The sequence below is a fragment of the Rhinolophus ferrumequinum genome, chromosome 22 (genome assembly GCF_004115265.2).
Source record: "Rhinolophus ferrumequinum isolate MPI-CBG mRhiFer1 chromosome 22, mRhiFer1_v1.p, whole genome shotgun sequence".
Taxonomy (NCBI): domain Eukaryota; kingdom Metazoa; phylum Chordata; class Mammalia; order Chiroptera; family Rhinolophidae; genus Rhinolophus; species Rhinolophus ferrumequinum.
Genome location: NC_046305.1, coordinates 46,087,639 through 46,114,281, shown reverse-complemented (window position 1 = coordinate 46,114,281; position 26,643 = coordinate 46,087,639). Strand labels below are relative to the sequence as shown.

Sequence of the window (26,643 nt, the reverse complement as noted above, 5' to 3'; positions counted from 1 at the left end):
CCACACAATGAAAGCCTGGGAATAGGTGTTGGGGACGGTGGTAGAACAGGGGTTCTCGGTGTGTGGGCCGGGGACAATAGTGCAAGGGACCTTATCAGAAATGCCAGTTCATGGTCCCATCCCAGACCTGCTGAGTCCCAAACTCGGGGGTGGGCCCAGCAGTCTGCCTCTTCACAAGGTTTCCCTGCAGGTAACGCTGGTACAGGCTCCGGTTCCAGAACCGTGGGCTCAGGGTCATGGGGGTGCCTTGCAGTGGACTGACAGGGAACAAACATTCACGAAGCACTTGCATCCATGTTACTCCTGCAGGAATTAGAGCTCACCTTTTCGATTTGAAACTTGAGATCAGGGAGGTTGTGAGCCGCTCAGTCTCACAGCTGATAAGTAGCAGAGCCAGGATTCAGGCCCAGGTCCCGCTGAGGCCCAGGGGTAGGCAGTTGAATGTAATGGATGAGAGCTTGGGCTCTGGAGTCAGAGTGTTGGGGCTGGAATCCCAGCTGCGTCACGCCAATGCTGTGTGGTCCTGGGCAAGTTGGTGAGACTCTCTGTACTTCCCTTTCCTCACCTGCAAACGTTCACTTCCTCTGGAGAGATTCAATGAGATAATTCAGGGCAGGTGTTGGAGCAGTATCTGGTATGTAATAAACACCTAATAGATGCTCGTTTTATCGTTGCTATTGTTTTTATAGTACCTCGAATGTGATGGAGTGGAAAGAATACACAGCACTGGCCCTTGGGTCTCTTCCTGGGCATTGACCGAGGTGACAGCCCCGAAGTGCCCATTAAAACAATCCAGTCTCCATGTCCCCAAGGTTCTTTCAGAGGCCACCCAAGCCAGCCCCCAGGGGCCCCATTGTTCACCTGAATCTCATAAAATAGCTGTTCCATTGCCTCGCCTGCCTCCTGCCTGGACAGATCACGTGCCAACCCCCAGCTATACATAGCCCAGGCCTCATTTGAGGGCAGTGGAAAGTGACAGGAGATTACCGGAGATAAGCGTCAGCTCTCCCAGTTTCAGGGGAGGACACACAGTTGTTGAATTGCTTGACATGTCGCCAGATGGTATCAGGGACAGTGGTGAGAACAGCCGTTGGGCTCTTGGCTTCCATGGAAAGAGCAGGGTTGCAGCCAGGGTATTTTTAATGGCTGGCCAGAGGGACATTCATTTTGAACAAAGACGTGACGTTTTCCCCCAGTTCCTCAGTCCTCGGATTTTTTTTTTTTTTTCAGATTCTTGATCCTGCAGAAGGTAACCTCCACTTAGCTCCTTTCAATAAGTAACCACTCCCTTTTCTCTACCTTCTCCACCTTCGCTCTGACCATGAAGCAAATGAATCTTTATCCTCCTCCATGAAGACTGTTCTTAAGAAGGGGTCCAAATGCCACTTTCTTCCTTTCTGTCCCTGGATTGGAGCTGAGAAGTCCTACAAAGGGATGGGCTTGAAGGGACCTATGTAGACGTAGAGGCCCCTGGCATATTGCAGGTACTGTCCTCTGAAGCCCAGGGAGCAGTCACACAGCCCAGGGAACGTGTCCCTTGGTGCTTCTTTATTAGTTCCCCCCTCCTTTCATGGGCAAACTTCTTGAACAAGTGATCCACACCTGCTCTAACATGTCCTTCCCACCCACTCAACTGCTTAACTCCCAGTGGTCTGGCTTCTGTCCCAGCTCCTCTCTTAAAGGTCACCGGCGACTTACCGGTCCTGAAAGGAGAGACTTCATGGGGGTCCCACCCTGCGATGCTCTCAAACATTTGATCCGACCACCCACTCCCTGAGCTTCCCTCCTCCTGCGATGTTGGAGTCACTATGTTTCCTGCTTCTCCCACAATCCCCTCTGCTTCCAGGGCAGGCTCCTCTTCCTGCTCTTGCCTCCTATGAGATGAGACAGCCAGTCCTGACACTGCGGTTTTCTCATGCTCTCTCCTCCCTGAAGATGTCTCCCACCTTCACGCCTTCACCTTTCACCAGCACAGTTCCACTCAGGACCTCTTCCCTGAGCTCGAGGTTGGCAGCTCCAGATCTTGGCTGGACTTCCGTTGCCATGAACTCATTGCATCAAAATCCAGGCTGAGAACATTGCCCTAGTTCTGGCATGCCCTTCTGACATCACTGTTTTGTCCTTCACTCGGTTCCCTGGCTGGAGACCCTGGAATCATCTTGCCTCCTCCTCTCCTTTGGCCTCCCTCCCTTTTCTCTCCAAAGCCACAGGAGGGTTACCAGGTCTCCACTTGTCACATCGCCTCACAAGTTACATCTTCTCCATCCACTCTCTTGGTCTGAGATCAGTCATCTCCCACTCAGACTATGGCATCAACCTCCTACCTGGTCACCTCTCCTTTCCACTCTCCTTTCTGTCTATGCCCTAAGATCACCCTCCCCAAACTCAAATTAGTCATATTGCTCTTTTATTCAAAGATCTCTTCCAAATAAGAACCGCTAGTCCTAATACTCAAAGTCTTTCACACTCATTTCTTCATATGCCTTTAACACACTACTCCTTTCAAGTATCCCCAAAGAAGCCCTCTGCTCAAGTAATTCAGGCTGTCCTCCTACACAGTCTGCAAGCAAGCGTTCCAAAGCTTTGCTTATGCCATTTCTTCCTCCTGGGATGCTCTGCTGCTCACCTCTGCCTACCCACACACGCCTCCTCCTTCGGGGTCTAGCTGGCCTCCTCTCCTCCAGGCAGTCTCCTCTTTCATTCATCCATTTATTTAAGAAACTAATTTTCAAATTTCTTTTTATTATTAACTAATTAATATTTTGCTGCAAGATAGCGATGTGGCCCCAGTTTTTCTGATTTCTCAAGGAAAGCCAGACATCTCAATTTCCATAGGAAGCTACTTAATTTAAAAATTTGCACATCACATTTTAAAGGCGATATCTACCACAGGAACATAGCCCCTTAAAAGTGACAATTTAAAGACTATTTCACCTGCAACGTGGATATGAAATAGTAATACATTCAGTGTACAAACACAAAGAAAGTAACAATTATACTTTTCAGGATGACATTCAAATCTGTAAAAGCAGATTTTCTTGAAACTAAGGAATTGAATGTTCACCCTATGATTTAGGATTTAAGTGATAGGAGAAAAATATAGCAGTGTTTATCACTTTTTCATTTTACAGATGAATTTAGAAATACAACATCTCCATTAATCAATGTAACCGATGCCTTTAATATTTTCTTGTTATTTTCATTTTATGAAAATAGTCAATGAAACAAATTTTTCATTGAGATATAATTAACATATAACATTGTGTTCATTGTAGGTGTACAATATAATGATTATATATAGGAAATGATCACCACAATAAGTATAGTTTAACATCTTCCACCACACATACGAAGGTCGGACAAGTAAGTTTGCAAACTCATCCTGGAAAAACTGCTACATACCTTATTGCTGAATATCACTACGGTCACCTTCCAAGAACTCCCCTTGGGAAGCTATGCACTGACGCCAGCGCCTAGTGCACCCTTCAGAGCAATTTTGGAACTCATTTTCTGGAATGGCCATCAGAGCTGTCATCATATTACCCTTGATGTCCTGAAAGTCATCCAAATGTCTTCCTTTCAATATATTTCCTTTATCTTCGGGTAAAGAAAGAAGTCATTGGGGGTCAGATCAGGTGAGCAGGGAGGGTGTTCCAGTACAGTTATTTGTTTATAGGCTAAAAACTCCCTCACAGATAGTGCCGTGTGAGCTGGTGCGTTGTCGTGATGCAGGAGCCATGAATTGTTGGCGAAAAGTTCAGGTCGTCTAATTTTTTCATGCAGTCTTTTCCTCACTTCCAAATAGTAAACTTGGTTAACTCTCCAGTTGGTAAAAATTCATAATAAATAATCCTTCTTATATCAAAAAAGGTTAGCAACACTGTTGCAACAAGTTCACAAAATTAATTGTCAGACTTCGTCGTTACTAAAAAATTTTCTTCTTGTTACACAAACTTTTTTAGATTCACTCTTTTAGAAACTTTCAAATATATAGTATAGTATTGTTACTATAGTCACCATGCTGTACATTATATCCCCAGGACTTATTTATCTTATAACTGTAAGTTTTTGTATGTTTTGACCCCCTTCACCCATTTCCCCCACCCTCAACCCCTGCTTCTGGCCACCACCAATCTATTCTCTGCAGTTATGAATTCAGTTTTGTTTTGTTTTGTTTTTTAGATTCCACACATAAGTGAGATCATACAGAAGGCAAGGAACCATTTTTTTTTTTGAGATCTACGCTGCTGAGGTTCTATACTAGGTGCCAGAGAGGATGGGGAGAAAAGAGAGAGGGAGGTGGATAGTTGATAGACCAATGATCGTAAGCTAATGTGTACTTACAAACTGAGAAAGAGTTGCGAAGGAAAAGCACAGGTCAATATGGACACGTGTCAAGAGGGCACCCAGTTCAGACTGGGAGTCAGGCAACGTCTTTTGAGTTGACATTTATGTGTAGACTTCAAGGATAGTAGGAGTTGGTGAAGAATGGAGGGAAGGGTCTTGTAGCAAGAGGGAAGGGCACACATTTCCACGTTTAATGCCTTTGTGTGTGAATTAGAACAAGGCGCCCCCTGCAGGCAGCTGCAGCTCATGCCTGGCTTAGGGCCTGGGGACTCAGCTGACAAGGTTTCAAGAGCTGAAGAAAAGTGTATTAAGAGGCGGAATGGCCCCAAATGAGGCGGGAGAGGCAGGCGGGCCAAACTGTGCAGGGCCTTGTTGGCCATATTAGGGATTTTAGATTTCATCCTGAGTGCATGGGAATTAAATCCACAGTACACATCACGCCCACTGGGACCTGCATGATTTACTTTCCCTGCACGCACTCTCTCTCTCCCCCGACCCCCGCAAGTCTTCATAGCTTTTATTCTCTACTCCTTTAGCACCTACCTAATTTTTCATTTTTGTCCTCCCCAATGAAACGACAAGGTCCTTGATACAGAAATGTGTCTTATACAATTTTGTTTAGCACAGACCTTGATCACAGTAGGTCCTCAGTTAATAGTTACTGTTCTCTTTTCATTCCAATGTATCAGGCTTTGGTATTTTTTGAATTGGCACAAGGTCTAGAACCCTATCCAGCTCTCATAATATTAAGAAGGAAATCTAACATTTATTAAGCACTTACTGCATGCCAAGAACTGAGTCAAGCACTTTACACACTTTATCTCACTTAATCTTCAAAGCAGCCTTGTGAAATAGATATTGTTATTGTCCATATTTTACTGTGGAGTCATAGCACTTGGGACCAAGCCAGGAATCCAGGGCTCTGATTCCAAACCCTGTGCTCTTAACCACTGGGCTATACTATCCCTGGTCATTTATTCATTTAAAGATGGGAGCTACTTCGATCCCATCATTGAAGAGGTAACAGGGCACAATACATACCTACATGATGGAATACTGAAAAAGCGAGAGTAACGGTATAGTACGAATGTCCACCTCCTTGCTATTGAATTATGCATATCTCATAGAACTTTTTGATACAGCTATTTTTCTACTCAAAAGAACTAGCAATGGTCAAAGCAAATCCTAATGTTTCTGGAAAGAATGAGTACTAATGTCCGTGGCTACATATATCAACCAGTAAGAGACAACCCCTTTCTCTAGAGTGGACAATAGGTGAGACCATCTGAGAAGTAACGAACCAACCAACCAACCAAATAAACAAAACCAACAGAGGAAAGATTATAAGCTGACCTGAGAAAATTGCAGTCAGATTTGAAAAGAGTATTCCAGTATTCTAGAATTTAGGAGACATAGTGAATGACTCTAGCTTTTCTCCTCATATCTGTAGCTCCTAATCACTGTCATGGGTGAAAATTGCCTCTTTCTCTTAGGTTCAAATGTCCCTTGAGTTTGAGAAGTACTTCCTCTCATGCAGAGGCTAGCCCATCCTCTCATGCAAAGTATGCTGAGTGTCTCTAAGGAACTATATGAGATACAAAAGAAAAGCACAAAATGGGGTCCTTCTCCTTAGAGAAGAAAGCGTCACTACTAAAGAGACTTAGACACAACTGTCGCAGTTGAGAATTAAGTGTCAGGGTGCTGTGTTTTTGTGATGGGCTATTGGAAGTCACAGAAAGGAGGCTGGAGTGAAATATGAGCCTGGAGCTGGGCTTTGCAGCCAAGGGTGGCCAAGGCCGGCAGCAAGCTGAGGGAGAAGTGATACTTGGTTGCAGTAGAGTGGAGAAAGGAACATATAAGCTGAAGATTTAGGGCCAGCGCAAAGGTGGAGGTGAGATCAAGCCACGTGTGATAGGAGACAATGCCTGCTGCATCAGCTCTGCAGGGGTCCTAGTCCTGGAGGGAACTGGTCATGTCATAAGTCAGCCCAGAAGGTCCCTGGCTTTCATCATAGCCATTCTCCGCCCTCCCTCCACCCCCGCCCCACGCTGGTCTTACTGTTCTCTCTTGGGTTGCAGCCAGCCCTGGACATCCTTGGCTTAGGCCCATGAAGGGTGTTTGCTGGGGCTGATGGAAGTGATGACAGAACTCAAGTGGGCAGGCTTTGGTCCTAATCATGGTGGGAGGCAAGAGTGACGGGGCACTGCAGGGATTGTGCGTAAGTGTGCCAAGGAAGAGGTGGGCAGGTCTCAGCTAGCATGGGTTCTTGGCCCATCTGTGCCTGTCGCTTCTCTCTATCCATCCATGCCTAGGACAGTGATTGGCTAGGCTTCGTTAAACAGGAAACCAGGAAAACAGAACTGAATTTGTTTGTCTCTTCCCTCCATATATCTTCAAAAGTCACATATAAATGTCAACCAGGTAACTAGAAGACCAGGCTTTACATGCCTAGGACAGGCACACATTTGCCTCTACCTAAAAACCAACAAAACCTGGTGGCATATACCTAGGAGAGGTCAGAGTTAAATTCTGTATTTATTTTTCATAGTTAGTTTCTCATATTCTTAGTAATATTAATATTTCTCTCTTATGCCGAAGGTGGAGGGGCCAATAGGGCCAAGTATGATCCCATGGGTACAGGTGGAAAACTTCATGTCATATCACTTTTGGATGAGCTGACAACAATTTATAGCAGTGTTCTCCAGAGTGTGGTATGAGGTCTGCTGTGTCAGAATCATGGGGTGTGGTAGTGTGGTTTATGAAAATGTAGGTTCCTGAGTCCCACCCCAGCTCTATTCTCTACTTTCTGGTGCTGAGGCTGAGGAAACCCCGTTTTAACCAGCACCCCAGGTGATTTTTGTGCAAACTGAAGTTTAGCAACCACTGCCAGAGGCCCATTCTCTAGCAGTGGGAAAACTTACTACTATCATAAAGCCATTAGCTCTTATCATTATAATTTTGAATGACAGACTTAAATACATTAACTTAAATACATTTAAGTTAAAGTTTGGACAGCACTAAATAGAACAGAATGGCTTAAACTGAAAACCAGAAAAACTCACTCAAAAATGACCTTGTCTCATAAGTTGAATGCAATAGACCAAAGCCAAATGACTTTGCAGAAAGACTGGCCTGTTTAAACATTGCAGGGAGGCTCAAGATGAGTCATAACATAAATTCTGATGATGATGTCTTTCATCCTACGCTTCACCTATTCCCAGTCAAACTCCAAGAGAGGAGAGAAAGTTGCATGAGTGGTGAGGGGTAGCCTTTGTTACCTGGCCCTCCACCTGTAGTCACCAGGGGCACTCCACAGAGCAGCTTTCTGTGCTTCTGCCTTATATCCTTAGCCTTTGTGGAACAGAAGTGTTAGGAGCCAGGCAGAAAGAATGAGAACGGGATCATGTGAGGTGGTCAGGGAGGGAAGAATGAATAGCCAAAGAAAGCCCTCCGAGAAGTTATAACACGAGAGGAAATCTAAGGGAGAAGCCACAGAGGCTGGGGAAAAGGAAGGAAGATACAAATAAAGAGAGAAATGAGAGAAGCAACCATGTAAGGGAAAGTAGAGGGATTTATAGCACAAGTTATGGAGCCAAATAGATGCAGTGTCGATTCACCAAGAAAACAAGATATCCTAAAGGTATATGTTCCAAAGAACAAACATGCAAAATATGTGGAACAAAACCTGATAGAACTGAAAGGGAAAATGAACAAATCACTAAGACCAAAAACAAGGCATAGATCTTCACTCTCACCACTCTTATTCAACATAGTGCTGGAAGTTCTTGCCAGTGCAGTAGGAAACACAAGGAAATAAAAAGGCGTACCACTTATGTGCTAAAAACTACACAGTGCTAATGAAAGAAATCCAAGAAACTAAATGAATGGAGAGACATACCATGTTCATGAACTGGAAGACTTAGCATAGTATAATAAATATGTCCATTCTCCCCAAGTTGATAGATTTAAAGATTCAATGCCATTCCTGTCGAAATCTTAGTAAGATTTTCTTTTTGTAAATACAGACAAGATTATTCTAATGTTTATATAGAAATGCAAAGGGAACTATACTAGCTAAAGCAATTTTGAAAAAGAATAATAAAGTGGGAAGAGGTAGTCAACCCACTTCCAAGACTTACTATATGGCCACTGTAAACAAGAGTATGTGTTTTTGGCAGAAGAGAATGGAGAAAGCAGCATAGACCCACGTAATTATGTAAACTGATCTTTGACAAAGATGAAAAAGCAATTCAATGGAGGAGAGATGGCCTTTTCAACAAATGGTGCTGGAACACTTGGACATCCACTGGCAAAACAAAACACAAATCAAAACCCTCAACATAAATCTCACACCTTACACAAAATTTAACTCAAAATGGATCAAGGACTTAAATATAAAAGTAAAACTATAAAATTTTAGGAAAAAAATAGAAGATTTCAGGATCTAGGGCTAGGGGAAGAATTCTTAGACTTAACAACAGAAGCACAATTCATAAAAAAAAAAAAAAAAACCTGACAAACTGGATTTCATCAAAATTAAAATATTTTGTTCTTCCAAAGACCCTATTAAGAGTATGAAAAAATGAGCTACAGAGTGGAAAAAAATTATAAACCACATATTCAACAAAAGGCTAATATTAAAGAACTCTCAAAAATCAACAATCAGAAAATAATCCACTTAGGAAAGAGATCCAACATGGTGGAGTAGATAAACACTGTGCCTACTTCCTTCTGTGAACACATTAAAATTACAACTAAATTATAGAACAGTCAACCTGGAGAATCATCTAAAGTCTAGCTGAACAGGAGTTTTATAACTAAGGATATAAAGAAGAAGCCACTTCAAGACTGGTAGGAGAGGCAGAGATGCGAAACAGGCTAGCACCAAACCTCCATGTGGTGGTTGAGAACTAGGAGGAATATCTTGGCTGCAGAGTTCACCCCTAAGGAGCAAGAAACCACAGCTGAAAACCCGTCTCCCCAGCCCAGAGTACTAGAACCAGGAAGAAGAGACCCCACAACATCTGGCTATGAAAAACAGTGACCATCTGGGTGGAACAGAAGGCTTCAGGAAATCCAGAAATCCAGAATAGCCCAAGCACAGACTCTCTCACTCCCAGATAGTCACCTTGGGCTCCAGCAGAAGAACAGTAACTCAGGGGTTGTCAGAGACATACAGGGGCAGACTGAGGTGTGTGGCTTCATAGCGATGGCTGGAGGACCATTTTCCCTGTGTGGGGTCCTTCTCCCATGTAGCAGGCAGGCAGCACCATCTTTCCTGTGTTAAGCCCTCCCCCACAGACCAAATCTGAAGCTGATTGGTCTGGTGAGCTCTGCTTCCTCCACCCTGCTGACTCACTAGGACCTCACCCAACATCAGAGGCACTTCTCCATGAACAGGCAGCCCCACCCATATTGCACTCTTTCTTGGAAATCTACCAGAGTCCATGGCCCCAGCTGGGTAGCCACTGACCTCAGTGTGCTCTGAGACATTTGCTGAGCAGCTCCAGGTTCAGCAATGGCACCAAACCAGAGTCTACATTAACATGTTGACCACAACTCTTCCCACTCCCTGAGACCCCACCTCACTCAACTTGCTTACTGTAAGAGCCTTTATCAGCAGCTGAAACTTAAGGGAGTTGGCAGTAGCAGTAGGCCTCAGAGTGTCCTGGCATTTTATGGAGCTACCCCAGGCCGTGTGGTGGCACACATCCTCGGTTCACAGCATGGCTTCTCCCATGTGTCTCCAGGGTTAGCACAGGCAGAAAACAACTGTGGAACACTTTGTAGCTCCTATCTGATAGTCCCTGGCCATTCACAGGCAGTGGATGACCTAGGCCTGCACTGGAGCCCCTGGCAAGAGGCCCCAGAACCAACATACTTGGAGGTTGGCTCAGAGCACAACAGACCATTACCCAGTTAGCCTGACAAGATGCAAACTCAAAGGGCAGTCTCAGCAGGCACCACAGCCCACTGGAGTGAATCCCACTCAGTGGAATAAGCACCCTGCACAGCAGCCTGTAAGCTGTGGATGTGGCCAAATGCCACAGCCAATCAACCTGACAGTCAATCCCCCCACTGACAAGCCAATAGCAACCAAAGTTCAACTATAACTTTGGGCACACACAACCCACACACAACCCACACAAGGGACACTCCTGGAGCACCCGGAGCAGGTGACTAGGGAGATTGTGCCACTGGACCCCACAGGGCACCTACTACATAAGGCCACCCGGCCAAGACTGGAGGATATAACAGATCTACCTCATACATAGAAACAAACAAAGAGGCAATGAAAATGAGGAAATAAAGAAATACGTCCCAAATGAATGAACAAGAGAAAACTCCAGAAAAAAAAAAACTAATTGAAATGGAGGCAAGCAACCCACTAGAGATGGAGTTGAAAACAATGATTATAAGTATGCTCAAGGAACTTAATGAGAACTTCAACAAAGAGGTAGCAAGCATAAAAAACAAACAACAACAATAACAACAACAAAATAATAGAAACCATAAAAAAAGAACCAGTCAGAAGTGAAGAACACAATAACTGAAATGAAGAATACACTTGAAGGAATCAACAACAGACTAGATAAAGCAGAGGATCGAATCAGTGCTGAGTGGAGTGTAACAGAAAGACAGATGCAATGTGGTTTTGCTTATATGTGGAATCTAAAGAAAAAAACAAACAAAACAGAAACAAACTCCTAGATACAGAGAACATATTGATGGTTGCCAGATGGGGGGGGGGGTTTGGGAGTGAGTGAAAAAGGGGAAGGGATTAAGAAGTACAAATTGGTTGTTACACAGTGATCATGGGGATGTAGGGTATAGCATAAAGAATATAGTCAGTAATATTGTAACAGCTCTGTATGGTGTCACATGGGTACTGGATTTGTTGGGGTGATAAGTGGGAGGGGGGTGAAAAAGGTGAAGTGATTAGGAATTACAGAATGGTAGTTACAAAATAGTCGTGGGGATGTAAAGTAAAGCAGAAGGAATATAGTCAATAATATGGTAATAACTATGTATAGTGCCAGGTGGGTACTAGACTAGTCAGGGGGAATCACTTCTTAAATTATATAAATGTTTAACCACTATGCTGTACACCTGAACTTGATACAAAATAATATTGAATGTCAACTGTAATTGAAAAATTAAAAAGGAGGGGCGAGATAAAGGGGACTAAGAGGTCCAAATTTCCAGGTATAAAACAAATAAGTCATGGGATGTAATGTACAGCATAGGGAATATAGTCAATAATATGGTGGTAACATGGTATGGTGTTAGAGGGTTGCTGGACTTATCATGGTGATTACGTCTTTAGGTATACAAAGTTTGAATAACTATGGTGTACATCTGAAACTAATATAATATTGTATGATTACTATATTTTAATAAAAATGTTTAAAAAGTAAGTATAATATAAAGAAAAAACTAATGAAAAAGTAGTGGGGGAATTTGTATCATAAACCTTCTAATTGTACATTAAAACTTTAATATAAAAATTTTTTAAAAATCAAGTTTCAAAAACAAAAATCCCCCCCCCAAAAAAAAATCTGTTTAGGAAATATGCAAAAGATATGAAGAGGCAGTTCATGGAAGAGAACATACAATGATTAATAATTACATGAAAAAATATTCAACATCATTAGCCATTAGAAAAATGCAAATTAAAACCATAATGAGATACCACTACACATCTGTTAGAATGGTGGCTGGGGAGGGACTCAGGGCACTTTGTCAGGTATCCATGAGCACCTGAGTACTCTTTGCTTCCTTTGCACCTGAGTACCTTTGCCTCCTCTCTCCCAATTCAAATTGTGGGCAGAGAAAGGTGTGTGGTAGTGGATATATTCTTCCAAATCTTGTACCTTTGGTCTGGTCCTCACCTTTTCTCTTTTTGGTTCTCAGCATTCTGCCGAATCATCCTTCTTCTGAAGGGATAAGCATAAAATCCCTTCACTGCTGCTTGAGTTGGTCACAGAATAACAGAACATAAGGAGGAAAACCCTCCTGTCGATATCTCATAATATTGTCTTGTGATAATATTCTTCCACTCGCCTTTCCTTTCAGCTTGTGGCCCAGGTCCTGGAACATAAAGACATAGGTTTTGTGATGGTGGATGCCAAGAAAGAAGCCAAGCTTGCCAAGAAACTGGGTGAGTATGATTTTTTTCGGATCTATCAGGAAGAAGCAGAAGTGTCTTGCAAAAAAAGGTATAGTTTCATTTATTCTTGCTTGATAGCTGGATCTTATATTTATTTTCATTATTATGATCCTGCATACCTTCATCTTGGATTGAAGAAGAGTTTCATATAAATAAATCATGGCCTGAATTGAAAAGTTTTACAGTAATCATTTAATATATCTTTGTATCAGTGCCTGGAAGAGTGTTTCCTCCTGGAAAAATTGACACTAGAGAGACAAACCTTTATTGTCAGATCCTGGGGTTAAAAAGCCAGCTTCTCTATTTCACCGTCATGGTGATCTCTGAGGGAGATCAAATCTCTCCTTCTATCACCTATTATTTCCTTATCTCAGCCAACAAATATAGCATTCATGGTAGTGACTCTGTGGTCCCAGTGCTTGCTAAATTTAAGACTAAATCCAAGCTGGACATTGTCACCAAGGATGAGAGGGAGGTTTCAGATGAGGTATGCTAAGGTGACTGCACAGAGGGAGTTGTAATCTCTCTTGTCAACATGTCATGTTTAAGTGTAAATGTGCTTTAAGATTCTTACACTTCTAATGCCAAAGAGAGAGAAAACAGGTAACTTCTCTGGTTTTCAAACACCCCCACACATACACTGACCATTTCATTCTTTCTGCATGGCCAGTGAAGAATGACTATTAAAAAAAAATCACGGGAGGTTATAAAATAGGACCTTTGAAGAAAGGTTAATTGGATTTGGAATAGTAAGCACAGGGGAAAAGAAAATAGTGGTGGTTCAATAAATAGGTTTAGGTACATGAAAGTTCATTATCTTTGAGAATTACAAATGACTGTTTTCTATTTTATTTTTTAAAAAAACGTGCACTGCCTTTTTTAAGATTTAAATTGTAGGAGACAGTATTTGTTAGACATAAAGAAGAACTCAGGACTATAAAATGATAATGGATTATTAAGAATGTCTGGGGTACCTCTTTTCCTAGAGACGAATTAAGGAATACTTTTTTCCCCTTGAGCAGGGAAGCAAAGTATATTAAACTCTTTCCTTAGTCAAAAGCAATTTAATGAGTTCTTTCTCCTCCCCCAGCACCTATTGATTCCATAGTCTTCTCCCTTCCCATGTTCTAATGAGAAGTTGAATTTCCAGTAAATTTAGTTAGAGAAAAACACTAGTGTTCCAGCGATCTAAAAATTTAGGGAAGACAAGCTGGGCAAGTGATCGTAAGAATGGACCAGTGGATATTCTCCCAGTGGAAGATGTGATGGGGTTTGAAAAGCCTAAATGAGCCTTTCTCCAAGCTCAGCCTGGAGGAACTGGGGCAGGTTCTTTCCGATGATTTGATCCTTGGAGTTTACAGGACAGTTGTGTTGTGTGATCCCGCTGCTTCATCTCCATCCTCTCTTCCATTTGCCTGAGTTTGGTCTCCATCAGGCTGTGTCGACAGCCTCCTAAGTGGTTTCACTCAGAGCAGGATACTGGCTGATGTTCAACTCTGGGACCCCTGTATTCGGTCCTTTTCGGCTTCAAGGATACATGGTACATTGCTCCTTTAGATTTAAGAATAGTGCTCTGTAGTGTGGCAGGGCTCTTCAGATGTACCCTGGGACACAGCCGGCAGTGGGCCAGCCTCCTTTTCCGTAGAGATTCTGCAGAGGAGTTCATCTGGAGAAAGCATTCTCCAGCTAATAGAGAGTTTGGAAACAATTAATCTAAGGAATTAAGGATGCCATGTAGTTGGACTACATGCCAGCCTCAGCTGTTTAGCTTTCCTGGGAGGGAATGCAGTCTTTCAGCAAGCATTTATTAAAATACACAGCATTACACCAAGAGCGATGCAGGGTAGAAAAGAAGATGCAGACCTTGTAGCATTCTCAGCTAACTGGAAAAAGAGGATGTGCAGAATTCAGCTACTCTAGAAAAGCAAGCTATTCGTTCTGGCCACAAACATTTATTGGGTGCCCCATGGGTCCAGGCTCTATGTGATGCCCTGAGACACCAAGATACCAAGATACCTTAGAGAGCCTAATGTTATTCTGAGGACCTGTACATGGAGCGCAGAGAAGATCAACAGTTGCAGGAAACACCGGAGTGGCCTTCCTGGGGAAAATGAGTCCTAAGCTGAGACTTGAAGTTGCTGACCAAGATGGAAGAGGAAGGTGGAGGTCCCTCTAGGCTTGAGGAACGAGGTGAACATGCGTGTAAGAATCATGCTCTGTGACTTTTCTTTTACGCACCCTTTGCATCAGCTCGTGGGCAAGAAGCAACGGGAGCTACAGGGGTTTAGAGAGCAGTTTTCAAAGGAGCACAGGTCTACCCAAGGGAGGATGTAAAGCACAGGGTTGGCATGAGGTTGTGCAGGGACTTGAATGGCAGCCCAGGGAGTCAGGTGGGCAGTGGGCATTAACACTTTTTCATAAGGAGAATGGGGTCAGCAGTATTTTTAGAAAATTAAAGCAGGGGAGGTGTGCGGAATACGTTTTTCGTTTACATTCAAATCCAGGTGGAATTGTTGGTTCTTGACTATTTTGATCTAAATTTACGCTTTGGTTTCCAGGGAACTGACCCTACTGTTAATGCTAGTTCCACTGATCACCCAGAGACCCTGAGCCAGACGTTGGCTAGCAGGGTGGCTCTTCCTACGTCAGGATGACCTTGTCTTGGGAACTCTTTGTTTCTTCCAGGTTTTGATGAAGAAGGAAGCCTGTACGTTCTTAAGGGTGATCGCACAATTGAGTTTGATGGCGAGTTTGCAGCTGACGTCTTGGTGGAGTTTCTTTTGGACGTAAGCATTTATGCCGAGTGGCTCTGCATGGAGATTTTGGGGTTCAGGTACAGGGGAAACTCAAAGCCCAAAGTAAGAACACAGAAGCTGGATAACGTGACTTGGTCTAAGACAGATTTCTCAGACTTCACAAAGACTGAAGGAGTGCTATTTACTTCCACTGGGAAGCTGGCCCTTCACTCATCTTAGACACTGTTTAATTAGTGATCAGAGAGTCACAGATTGGGACTGTGTAGTAGTAACATGTTAATTCTCTTAGCAATCATACCCCAACATCTCCTGAAATTCCCTCGGCTTTGTTCCAGGGCTTCTGAAGAGGAGGTGGGGAGCGTGGGAAAGAGAAGTGAATAATCTTCTGAAGATCAGTGGGGAGAGGAGTAACATCAGCTGAGTTACCCTTCGCTAAGGGTAACTCAGAGCAGAATAAAAAGGGACCGAGCTAATGAGCCCCCAATATCATCCTTCCTCTCAGCCATGGAGTTATACCACCCTCAGATCCACGTGTTCAAGCAAAGAGTGGAACAAACACTATAAAAATAGTTTATCTACAGATAAACTCCCATTTTCAATAACAGCTGTGAAGTTAAGCTCAAACCGCCTTTGAACGCAGATTCCTATATAGAAAAAGAACATCCATACGGATGATTCTTTATCTACCAGCTAGTCCACAGTGGCCTATTGCCTTTCCTCCACAGCCTCAAAAACCCAGACAAAGAGAATCAACAGTGAGTCGCAAGTCTCCTCCAATGAAAAAGTGCCCATGGTCTCTGCTTGGCCCAGAACTGCAAGCCTTAAACAAGCTGAGGGCAGAAACAGAGCAACTCCTGGGCCAACATGGCACGGCCTCAGATCTATCAGCAAGGCCGAGGCTGTTCGAAGCATGTGACAAAAGCCAGACTCGAGCTACCTTAAACAACAAGCAATGTGATTGGTCCACACAAATAGAAAACCAGAGTGAAGGCAGATTTTAGACTTGATCAAATCAGGGCTCCTGCTGCATTCTTCTCTGTAAATCACGGGTAATGTTGTTTTTAGTGTATTGGCTTTGTCCTCAAGAGGACTGTTCTCAAGTTGGTTATCCGCTAGCCAGCAGCAGAAGCTAACACATCATATGTCCTCGTTCATATGCAACAGCGGGTGGGTGGATGGAAGGAGCTTCCCATTGCTCTCTTTAAAAGGAAAGCACAGCCATTGCATTTCCACTGTCTCTATTCCTAATGCTGTATTCCACTTCTTGTAAATACATATATATATATTTTTTGTACACCTGAAATTAATATATATATATATTAAATAATTTATATTTAAATAAATTAAATAAATAAAGTGCAAAAAAAAAGAAAAAAAAGGAAAGCACAACTTTCCCCAAGCTTCCAGCAAATCTTCCCCGGAGACCCACTGGCCAGAATGGAGTCACATGCCATTCGGGCATCAATAACTGGCAAGAGAAATAGAATTGCCCCCAGACCCTTCACTTAACTCACTCCTTGAGTTAAGACCAGTTCCTCAAACGACTGTGCTCCTTGTGGGGGTGGGGGATGGACGCTGAGGCACAAACCACAAAGTCCACAACTTCTCTCCACAGCCCTCTGCCTATGTGCCTGATGTCTGGGGAAAGAACAGTTCTCTTATTTGAACTTATTTTGTGTGTGTGTGTGTGTGTGTGTGTGTGTGTGTGTGTGTGTGTGTGATTTCAGCTAATTGAAGATCCAGTGGAGATCCTCAACAGCAAACTGGAAGTCCAGGCCTTTGAACGTATTGAGGACCAGATCAAACTCATTGGCTTTTTCAAGAGTGAGGACTCAGAATGTAAGTTGTCTGTCAACCCCAGCCTGTTGGTGTAAAGGCTAGATCCCCAACAAGGTATGTCAGCTTATCCATAAAGAGGATAGGTCATCGGGAAAACCTGTGCTGGGGAGAGAGGAGAATCTTCCTCAAACCTCATGCTAAGGGACACGTGCATAAATTATGCAAAACAGGGAGAGGAGCTCAAAGAACTCTAAGGTTGGGCCACGTCCTCTGGCCTTGAAGACAGGAGTGTTTTACAGAAGAGAGAAAAGCCCTTCCTCCACTTTTCCCACCTGCCTACCTCCAGTTGGATTCTCCCCTAAAACTGGACAAATATTGGGCTGTCTTCCTGGCGTTGGCAGCTCGTGTGGCCACCAGTTGGAGAACTTCTCAGTCACTTGGACAGCATCAGAGGAAAATCTGGGTAGGGTTGGGCTTAGCAGCTGCAGCACAATATGGAAAGTTGCTGGCCAAGCCCTGCTGACCACCAAGGCTGCCTGCAATAGCACACCACACCCTTGGGTATATTCCCTTTCAAAGCTTTGTGGCTGGGTTTTGGGTGGGTACAGGAACATATCATAGCATCAGCACAACCCATAACAGGAGTGTGAGGGTGATGAGTGGGAGTCAGGAAGAGTCAGGAAGGGAAGGAACCAGGAAGACTAACTACCTGAGTACCTTTTCTTAAACTGCTTTGGCCACATGAGCCCCATGAGTCAAGCCTTTTTCTGGTGTCTCAGCTTTGGAGAGAGAGAAAGTGTTGGAGGGAGTGGCCGTAACTATGAAAGAAAATCTAGTAGCATTAGTACATGGGGGAGGTGCAAGTAAGGGCTGCTTGTGGCTATTTCTGGAATCTCCAAAATATTTTGGAATTATCTGTGAAACTGTGTTTCTATCCCACCTGCCAAATGGCATCTTTAGTCATCTCAACAACCCACCAATTTTCTCGCTCCCACGACCCAACTGAACTGTCTTCTCCTTTACTACATAAAAGCCTCTATTCACCCTCCTTAAGAGTGTGTTGGGGGAAGGTGGCTAGCCAGGGAGTTGTGCCCCAGTCCTTCTGTAGGTGACTTTGTTTCAATTTTCACATTTCTATATAGATGCTGACACCTCTGGGGTGCTTCTCATGAGATCAGAGTAGAAGTCTAGGCTAGGTTTCCCGAACACAACAGCTGTTTGCATGAGGCTAAGGGTTCAACCCTGGTTTGAAGCACCAACCTGGGATTAACTTTGCTCCACCCTTCATCTTAAAAGGCACAGAGAGAAGGGAGTTCTCCTGACATAGGTCTAGGCCATGCTTTCTGTCAGGATGGGAGTTTACAGAGGTGGAGAATGGTTCATCAGGGACAAAGGGGGTCAGGGGAGAGGGAAGAGAGGGTTCTGATGGAGCCCACTGCTACTTTAAAGAGGCACAAATGGATTAACTATGACTGCCATTTCACTTTCTATACTCTCCCACTTCCTTCTGTTCTTTCTCCGTATCTCCAACCCATCTTCTTCTCCGTCATTCAATCCTCTACCCCAACTATCAGGTTATATGATAAATTTTGTGACAACCCAGTTATTTTGTGAGAATGAGTTTTATGAACGCAGTACGTACAGGTGTTCTTGTACAGTTTTTAGTTCCTATCTCATCTGTGCTAATTGTGCTTACCTCTATTCTAGCAATTATCACACTACACTGTGGTCCTTGGAGGATCCAGAACTCTCCCTGGGCTGTGAGCCTTTGACCACTGTCTTTGTCTTACTCATCTTGGTGTCTCCTGAGCCAACATTATTCTTGAAATATTTTTGTTGAATATTAGAAAATTCTGCACGCTCCTGGGATTCTCGCATAAGCTTATGCCTCTGGCGATGAAGGGATATGGAATTCCATGAAACTGAAAAAGTTCATGTTGTTAAGAATGAATCGTTGACTCTCAAAAATACGGAATTTATGTAGAATAACTACCACCAGTACCATTACCATCAGCCTCACATCTAAGGCTTGAATACACTTACTTGTTTTCCCCGAGTAAGTGCCGTAAGGCACAATATGGCCGCACTCACATGGCCTCATGCTTCTCTTCACCAGTTTGGACTCCTGTTTGGGACCAGAGTCAAGTATAGTCTTGATTAACTTTAAAGCATCCTTTCAAGGGTTCAGAATAAAAAAGGAAAACTTACAAAACCAGAAAAGAAAAACTAGGATTTACCATAAAGTGTGCTCCTGCTAAGACGTTTAAAATACTTTTGTGACGCCATTTTTGATTGAGTTGCATTATATACTAAGGTGGATTTTCTCCTTACTTTGTGCTCATTTATGCAGCAAGCTGCACTCTCTCTAGAGGGCACACATAGCTAGCAATGAGTTTGAGTGAAAGAATTTTTCCTTTTTGTCTGGAGTTTGACATTTCCTTTTCACTCCATTGTACTCTCTGGGTTTTCTTCTTTCCATCTACTGATTTCATAAAACATATAAAAGTGTGGTAAAAAGTTCTTTGGGGTGACTGAATGCCAGTCAACTCAAAATCCTTGGGGAAAATGTGGGTTTAAATAGTACTATAACAAATAATTACTTATCTAAATAATATCTACTAAATCATTATCCAATCGGAATTAATTGGCTTCCCACTTCTCTCTACATTATTTAAAAAGAGAAGTGTCTGCAGTGTGCATCTTGAAAATGTCTCTCCTTTTTATCTTTTACCTCTTAGATTACAAGGCTTTTGAAGAAGCAGCTGAACAATTCCAGCCTTACATCAAATTTTTTGCTACCTTCGACAAAGGTGTAAGTATCTATGAAACTCCAATTTGAACACTTTCGTAGGCACAAAATATTAAAGTTCGAACTTTCCACCATTTTCTCTTTCCTTTTAGCAACTTTAACCACCCCCTATCCAGTAACACTTGCTCCAGAAGTGTTAGAAATGATGGTAGTAAATCACGATTGAATAAGAGATGAGTACAAAGATGATTAATTCAGAGGATGTAAGGGCATTTGTGAAAATATCCAGTGAAAATGATGTACCACTCATTATCAAGTTCAACATTAGAGTGGGAAATGGGTAAGCCCAGGGCGTGCAGGACATTGTCACTGTTTGCTTTTTCTTTAGAGCTGTCCTCTCTCTCCCTGGGGTTGGATACTTACCCTCTTCTGGGTTAGGACGGGGGATGGGATGGGGAGGGCATTGACTTCTGAAGCCCTGGGTGCTTCAGAAAGTTACCTGCATCTTCAGGAGATGTCACTGATGTACTTGTCTATAATTCAATTGTTCTTTAGCTTCTGGATGTGGCAAGTGCTTTTATACGAACAGCAGAGATAGAGAGACCTTGAATCAATGATAATATATTTGGGGTCCACTGTGGTTAGAGTACGCCACTCTGGCTCCAGGTACTAAAATGGCTACTATTTATCCAGTGCTGTCAGTGTGCTGGGCACAATTTGATATATTGCATTTATACTATTTCTAACCCTTTAAACAACTTTGACACGTAAGAACCCCCACTTTCCGGATGAAGAAAGAAAATTTTAGTAAGGTTAAGTAATATCCAAGGTCTCCAGCAAATTAACGGTAGTGCTGAGATCCCAATTTAAGACAATCTGTGCCCCCCAACGCCTGCCCTTTCCTCTGTATCAACCCTACAGGAGAAGACTCTATACCTGCACTTGAGATTCAGGGTACACACCCACACCTGCATAACATATGCACAACACACACATATATAGTACACACAACACACATACATGACATACTTACAACATCCCCAACACACATGTAACACATACATACATTCACAAGCAACATACACACTCACACAACACATACATATAACACCCCCATGACACATACACTCAGAAAACTTAGAAGTTTTATGTGGAAAACAAGCCTGCAGGTGCTAAAGCAGGGAAGGACTATGAGGAAAAGAGGTTACATTCAATTCATACATACGTTGAACCACTTCTATGGATACGGCCCCTGTCTACAAGTCTGCAATCCAGATGAAAGGTCCATAATCTAAGTTACGTCATCTAAGCTTGAAGAACGTTTACCCTAATTGGTTGGATTAGAGCTGGGAGAAATCTTGAGCAAGAATGCCAGGAAGAGTAATAACTATCATTTAGTGTCGTAAGTACCTTTCATGTGCCAGGCTTTGAGCTAAGAGCTTTCTATGGGTTTTCTCATTTAATCGTCTCAATACCCCTGTAAAAGAGGAATTCGTATTCTCAGCCTACAGAGGATGAAACTGGGGCACCGAGAGGTTAAGTGACTTGCTCCTGGTCACAAAAGGAGCTGTGCAGCTGGATGGAATCTTAGGTCAGCCCGACTTCAAAGTCAATGGTCTGTACTCCTCTACTCCAAAGAAAGAAGCAAGACATGTAAAACACATAGCTGACATCTGGCACACAGTAACCTTCAGCGAAGTTTAGCTCACTATGAGTACACTTGTTCATGAAAGGGAGTCGTCTAGGCCCAGGAGGATGGAAACTGGGAGAGGAGATTAGTAGAGAAGGGGAGGTACAGAGAAGCCTAAACTAAATCCGTCGCTGACATTTAGTTATGATGGACCGAGAGTGACTATAATGGCTCCTGGGTAAGAACTCATCTGAGGGAAGACAGAGTTGGGCAGACAAGCTTGGCCAAGCAACAAAGCCTCAGTTCTTAGAAGGGTGGTTCAATGCAGAGTTCAGGGTGGTGTCAGTTTTCAGATGTGCTTCCCAGCCCAACCAGATGGCTGCATGTCTGTGGCCCATGAAGAAGGTGAGGTCAGGCTATAATTAAGAACACAGAGACTCTTCACTAAAACCTCCATAAGACACTGAGTCATGAGTGCCACTGTTCACGCTGCCTGGTAGGAATTCATGACATTCGAAAAGAGAAAGACACACTCTGTATCTACACGGAACACAGAGGGAAGAGCTGTAGCACTGAGAGAACTCAATGCCACCTGGGACTTAAGAACTTGCACCCATCAATTGGGGGGGGAGTGTGTGTGACAATGCCCAGTGGGAGATGGTGAAGTCCAGAAAGCATAGTTGCCCCCATCACGCTGCTCAAAATGGCACACAATTTAAAACGTATGAACTGTTTATTTCTGGACTTTTCCATTTAATATTTTCGGACGGCGGTTGACTGCGGGCAGCTGAAACCACGGAAAGCCTTACGGCGGATAAGGGGGGATTATTGTATGTGAGTTGGAGAACTGTAAAGAGGGTGAGCTGTCAGGGCTGCTGGTGTACATTTGGAAGTTAGCAGCTTTCAAACCCTGTCCATATTGGTACCCCCCAAGGAACTTTTAAAACTATGGATTCCTGGACCCTCGCCCTGGAAATTTGGATTTTCTAGGATTTTTGACAGGGCGTAGGAATTTGCATTTTCAAAAAGCTTCCAAGGGGTTTTACCTGGCACACTGGCTTGTGAGCAGTCCTCACCTATGGAACCCGATCCTAAACCAAGCCATACAAGGGCCCAATATCTCTAAGCAAATGGAGCAAGAGAGGGTCAGAGCGCTAAAGATAGCGTCCACTCTCCTCCACCATATGGTGTGAAAAATGTCAGTTCTAATCATCCCATGTCGCCTCCCACTGACTTGTTCCTTTCTTGGAGTGAACACTGAGAAGCAAAAGCATTTTTCAAACCATCCTGGGGCCAAAAGAAGCTGTGATTATCTAAACAAAGTTAACGGAGCAGACACATATTGAAAAGGCCTAAATTTAGTGGGTTGGTTTCATTTGCAACAGCTGAAATGGCTTACTAACTGGTAGAAAAAAAACATCTGTATCAAAATTCATTTAGAGACAAATGTCAAAAAAACAGCCACTGTACATTGTGTTTTCCTTGTCTTTGGCAAAATCTATTCCAACTAGTTCAACAAACAAACAAACAAAAAGGCACAAAATAATTCATCATATGGACCTCTTCAGCGTTCAATAGTAAAAGCCATTTTCACATAACTGCCCTGCCCATGAACCAGGTCTGGTCCCAGAATAGTGGCCCAGATACAGTAGGCCCCACTGAATACTTGTTTTATGTCAACGAATGAATCAATGCCTCAGTCAGTTAAATCTCCTTCCATCCCTACCACCCAAGACACAATGAATAGAATGCAAGGAGATTCTCTAAGATCCATGATGAGGGCACTCCGGGATGGTGGTGGGGACTCGGGAAAAGTTTGCTCAGCCATCCCCAGACTTAAACTTAAGAACATTACGATTCAACCTGAGATTCATGATCTTAACACTGCAGACCCAGACACTGCCATGCAAGGACCAGAGACCCACTCCTCAATGCTCACGCGCGCACACACACACACGCATGCCCCCACACTGCTTACCTCCACAGAGGCTCTCAGGAGCTCCTTTTCATCTTCAGGAAGCCTGAATTCTAGCGGACTGTGATGGGGGAACAAATTGATGAGTGCGTGTTACCAGAGGAAGGGGAAAAGTCTCACTAAACACGTGCAGCGCCAATGTAATAGTTATAGGGACGTATATTCCTTTCTTTACAGTGTCAAGGAGAAGGTCATTTTCTAATGAAGGGAAAGTTGGCGTACTGGCACACTGGTAGTTTAGAACACTTCACTGCCTGGGTTTGAATTCTGGCTCTGTCCCCTCCAGGTAGGATACTCCGATTGTGCCTTGGGTGCATCCATTGTAGAAGAAGTATAATAATTGCTTTTAGCTCATACAATCCAAGTGAGGATTCATGAAGTAATCCCCCTAAAACACTTTGTAACAGTGCCTGCCACGTAGCAAGTACTCTTTGTGCTTGCTGTTATTATTGTTTTTGTTTATCCAGTCAATTTCCAGTTCACATAGGCACCGTTTCTTGGCTCCTAAAATATACATAGTAAGTGAGCTCAGAAAACCAGAATCCAATGTCATTTTCAAGCCTATTCTAGGATGGGCCCAGCTTTGCGAAGAGCTGTGTGTAAAACCAGACACTGATTGTACAGTTGCTGGTTACCCCCATGTCCCCCACCCCATCATCCACCCCAACCCCCAACCCTTGGAAGAGGGAAAAACGTAAGAAAAAAAAAAAACCCACGCCTTCCTGTCTCTTAAGACAAAATCAACTTGGCCATAAAATCTCCGCTGACTGGCTAGCTTTCTTTCTATTAAGTACTTTCTATTAAGAAATGTCTTTTGGAACCTGGAATTAATAGCAATGGATGATGAAACCCATAGGGATACCAGTGTTTCCTCAGAATGGACCTCCTTGTGTAACCGCTTATGTAACACCCAGTTCCGCCCCCTCCCCAATTAGTCCCGGCGGCCACGGGCCACTGCATTGTCCGTTACCACCGCAGGGCGTCAGCTCTCAGGCAATGGCTCTTTCAAGTTTCAAGGAAACCACTGTTCATCCCTGCGCTTTCTTGGACCACAGCTCTGAACTAGAAAAGAATGGCATTGGTCTTCTCCAAAGCATGGCACATTCCAGTCCTCTCAAATCATTTCACAAAAAGAGGTCTGCAGGCAAACACAGCAACCATTCTGCCCTGACAAGACCATGCAGCCACTTGAATTAAGAGAGGGGATCCCTTCCAGGCTCTGTCTGGCTCCCTGAGCGTTTGATCTGGTGGAGGGTGAGCAACTCAACCTGGCTTGCTGGATACTATCCCAGTTTTAGTGCTGAGAGGGACTCTAAATCCAGGAAAATCCCTCCACTCTGGACAAACCGGGATGGTTGGCCACGTTCTGACTGGTAACCAAGCAGGCAGTGCCCAGAGTCTGACAAACCATCACACAAGCCCAGGACTAAGACAACCCTAGGGCCAGTGCTTCAACTTAAGGACAAGAAGGGTTCGTGCACTGATCAAAAATCAATGGGTTGGCCTCTCTTCTGAATACCTGTCTGCTTTAAATGGTTCCTATCAATCGCTTATTCTATCAAAATTGGTTCAATTGTATTGACACATCCCAGGACACTGAGCATCTCTGTTGACATTTGTTTCCTCCTCCTGGCAAATACAGTGGAGTGATGGCGATTGTAGAATTAGATCCCCCACTTTGCATTCTGTCTGCTCCCTGACCCTGCTTGGTCTTGGTTGGCCAGATAGGTTCTTCCCTCCCAATCTGTCCTTGTTTGATGGGTCCAGCCAGGACTTAGGTGATGAGTTCCTATCACTACAACACTTAAGTTAGAACCAGGCATGTCTCTGCCTGAGAACCACACACTCTTTGTAGATGGACCATCCACTGCTACTCTAGGCTAGCATTCAAGGAAACTATTGTGATGTTTCTCATTGGTACAGGTTGCAAAGAAATTGTCCTTGAAGATGAACGAGGTCGACTTCTACGAGCCATTCATGGACGAGCCCGTTGCCATCCCTGACAAACCTTACACAGAAGAGGAGCTCGTGGAATTTGTGAAGGAGCACCAAAGGTGCCCCAGATGGCATGCAGGGGGGTGGAGTGGGGGGATCCAAGGTCTGGGGAATGGAGAAAAGCCCTCATGCCTGACATTTCAGACCCCCAAGAGCAACAACCTGGAGCCAGCACCCCAGCAGAACTGAACTCACTAGAGTGGCTTTGTTGGTCATCCGTCAGTGGCAGGGCTGTCGCTACATGTTCTGAACGTGGGTCTACACTTGCAGATAGGGTTGGATCACCTATCCCCAGTCAGCAAATCCCCTCGAAGTCAGAGAAAGATGTAAGTAAAATTCTACAATAACAATAACAACAGTGATTCAGGGGCAGCCTCCTGATATGCCAAGTACCATGGCAGGTGCTCAGGGAAGCAATGTTATCTACTATTGAACATGACGGGGTAATCGTTATTACCCCCATTTGACAGATCAAGGACTGGGACTCTGGGTTGTTAAGCAACTCAGCCAAGGATGAACATTCTATACACAGAACTTCCGGGAGAGGAATATTTGGCGTCCCTTAGAGTTGCCCTAGCATGGACCAGCAAACTTTCTCTGTAGAGGGCCAGATAGAAAATATTTCAGGCTCTGTAGACCAGACAGTCTCTGTTGTAACACCAACCCTGCTGCTGTGATGTGAAAGCAGCCGTAGACACCGTGTGAAAGACCGGGTGTGGCTGTGTCCCAAAAAAGTTTATTTATAAAAATAGGAGGCACTGGTTGGATTGGGCCCATCAGTAGTAGTCTGCTGACCCCTGGTCTGGATGGAGGGGCAACACTGGAACATGGTGGTGGGTTCACCACCTGGCCCACCCATCTTCCCTGACACCTGCTCACATACGCTCATTGGACCTGGAGCACCGTGATTCCAGTCAGTCCCGGTCCCTACAGGGAGGCAGTACGCGGAGGAGCAAATATCAACATATCGAGCACTGCTTGAAACATTCAGAAAGAAATGAAACCATGAACAAAATACAGATCCTACGTGCTCCTCCAAACATCCCTAAAGGGCTTTTGATGGATGACCCTGATAGTAAAAAAAAAAAAAAAAGACTCCTTGTTTTCTCTCCCAGTCCCCCTCGTTCGGGGCCTGCTCTGGGCACTCAGGAGTGACTCCTGTCTGGGAGGAGAGAAATGGCCTCTTGCCCCGGGAATGAGCTGACCCTGAGCCCTCTGACCCTTTGTAACAGACTTCGTAAT

General features: G+C 43.9%; 1 protein-coding gene across 1 annotated transcript in view; it reads left to right on the top strand.

Moving 5' to 3' along the window:
• CASQ2 (calsequestrin 2) overlaps nt 1-26,643 on the top strand; it is a 57,512-nt gene that overhangs the window by 12,015 nt on the left and 18,854 nt on the right. The window contains exons 2-6 of the mRNA XM_033091950.1: nt 12,424-12,508; nt 15,203-15,303; nt 17,001-17,112; nt 19,791-19,864; nt 25,330-25,460. Of these exons, the coding sequence (XP_032947841.1) occupies nt 12,424-12,508; nt 15,203-15,303; nt 17,001-17,112; nt 19,791-19,864; nt 25,330-25,460 (503 nt within the window). The remainder of the gene's footprint in view (nt 1-12,423; nt 12,509-15,202; nt 15,304-17,000; nt 17,113-19,790; nt 19,865-25,329; nt 25,461-26,643) is intronic.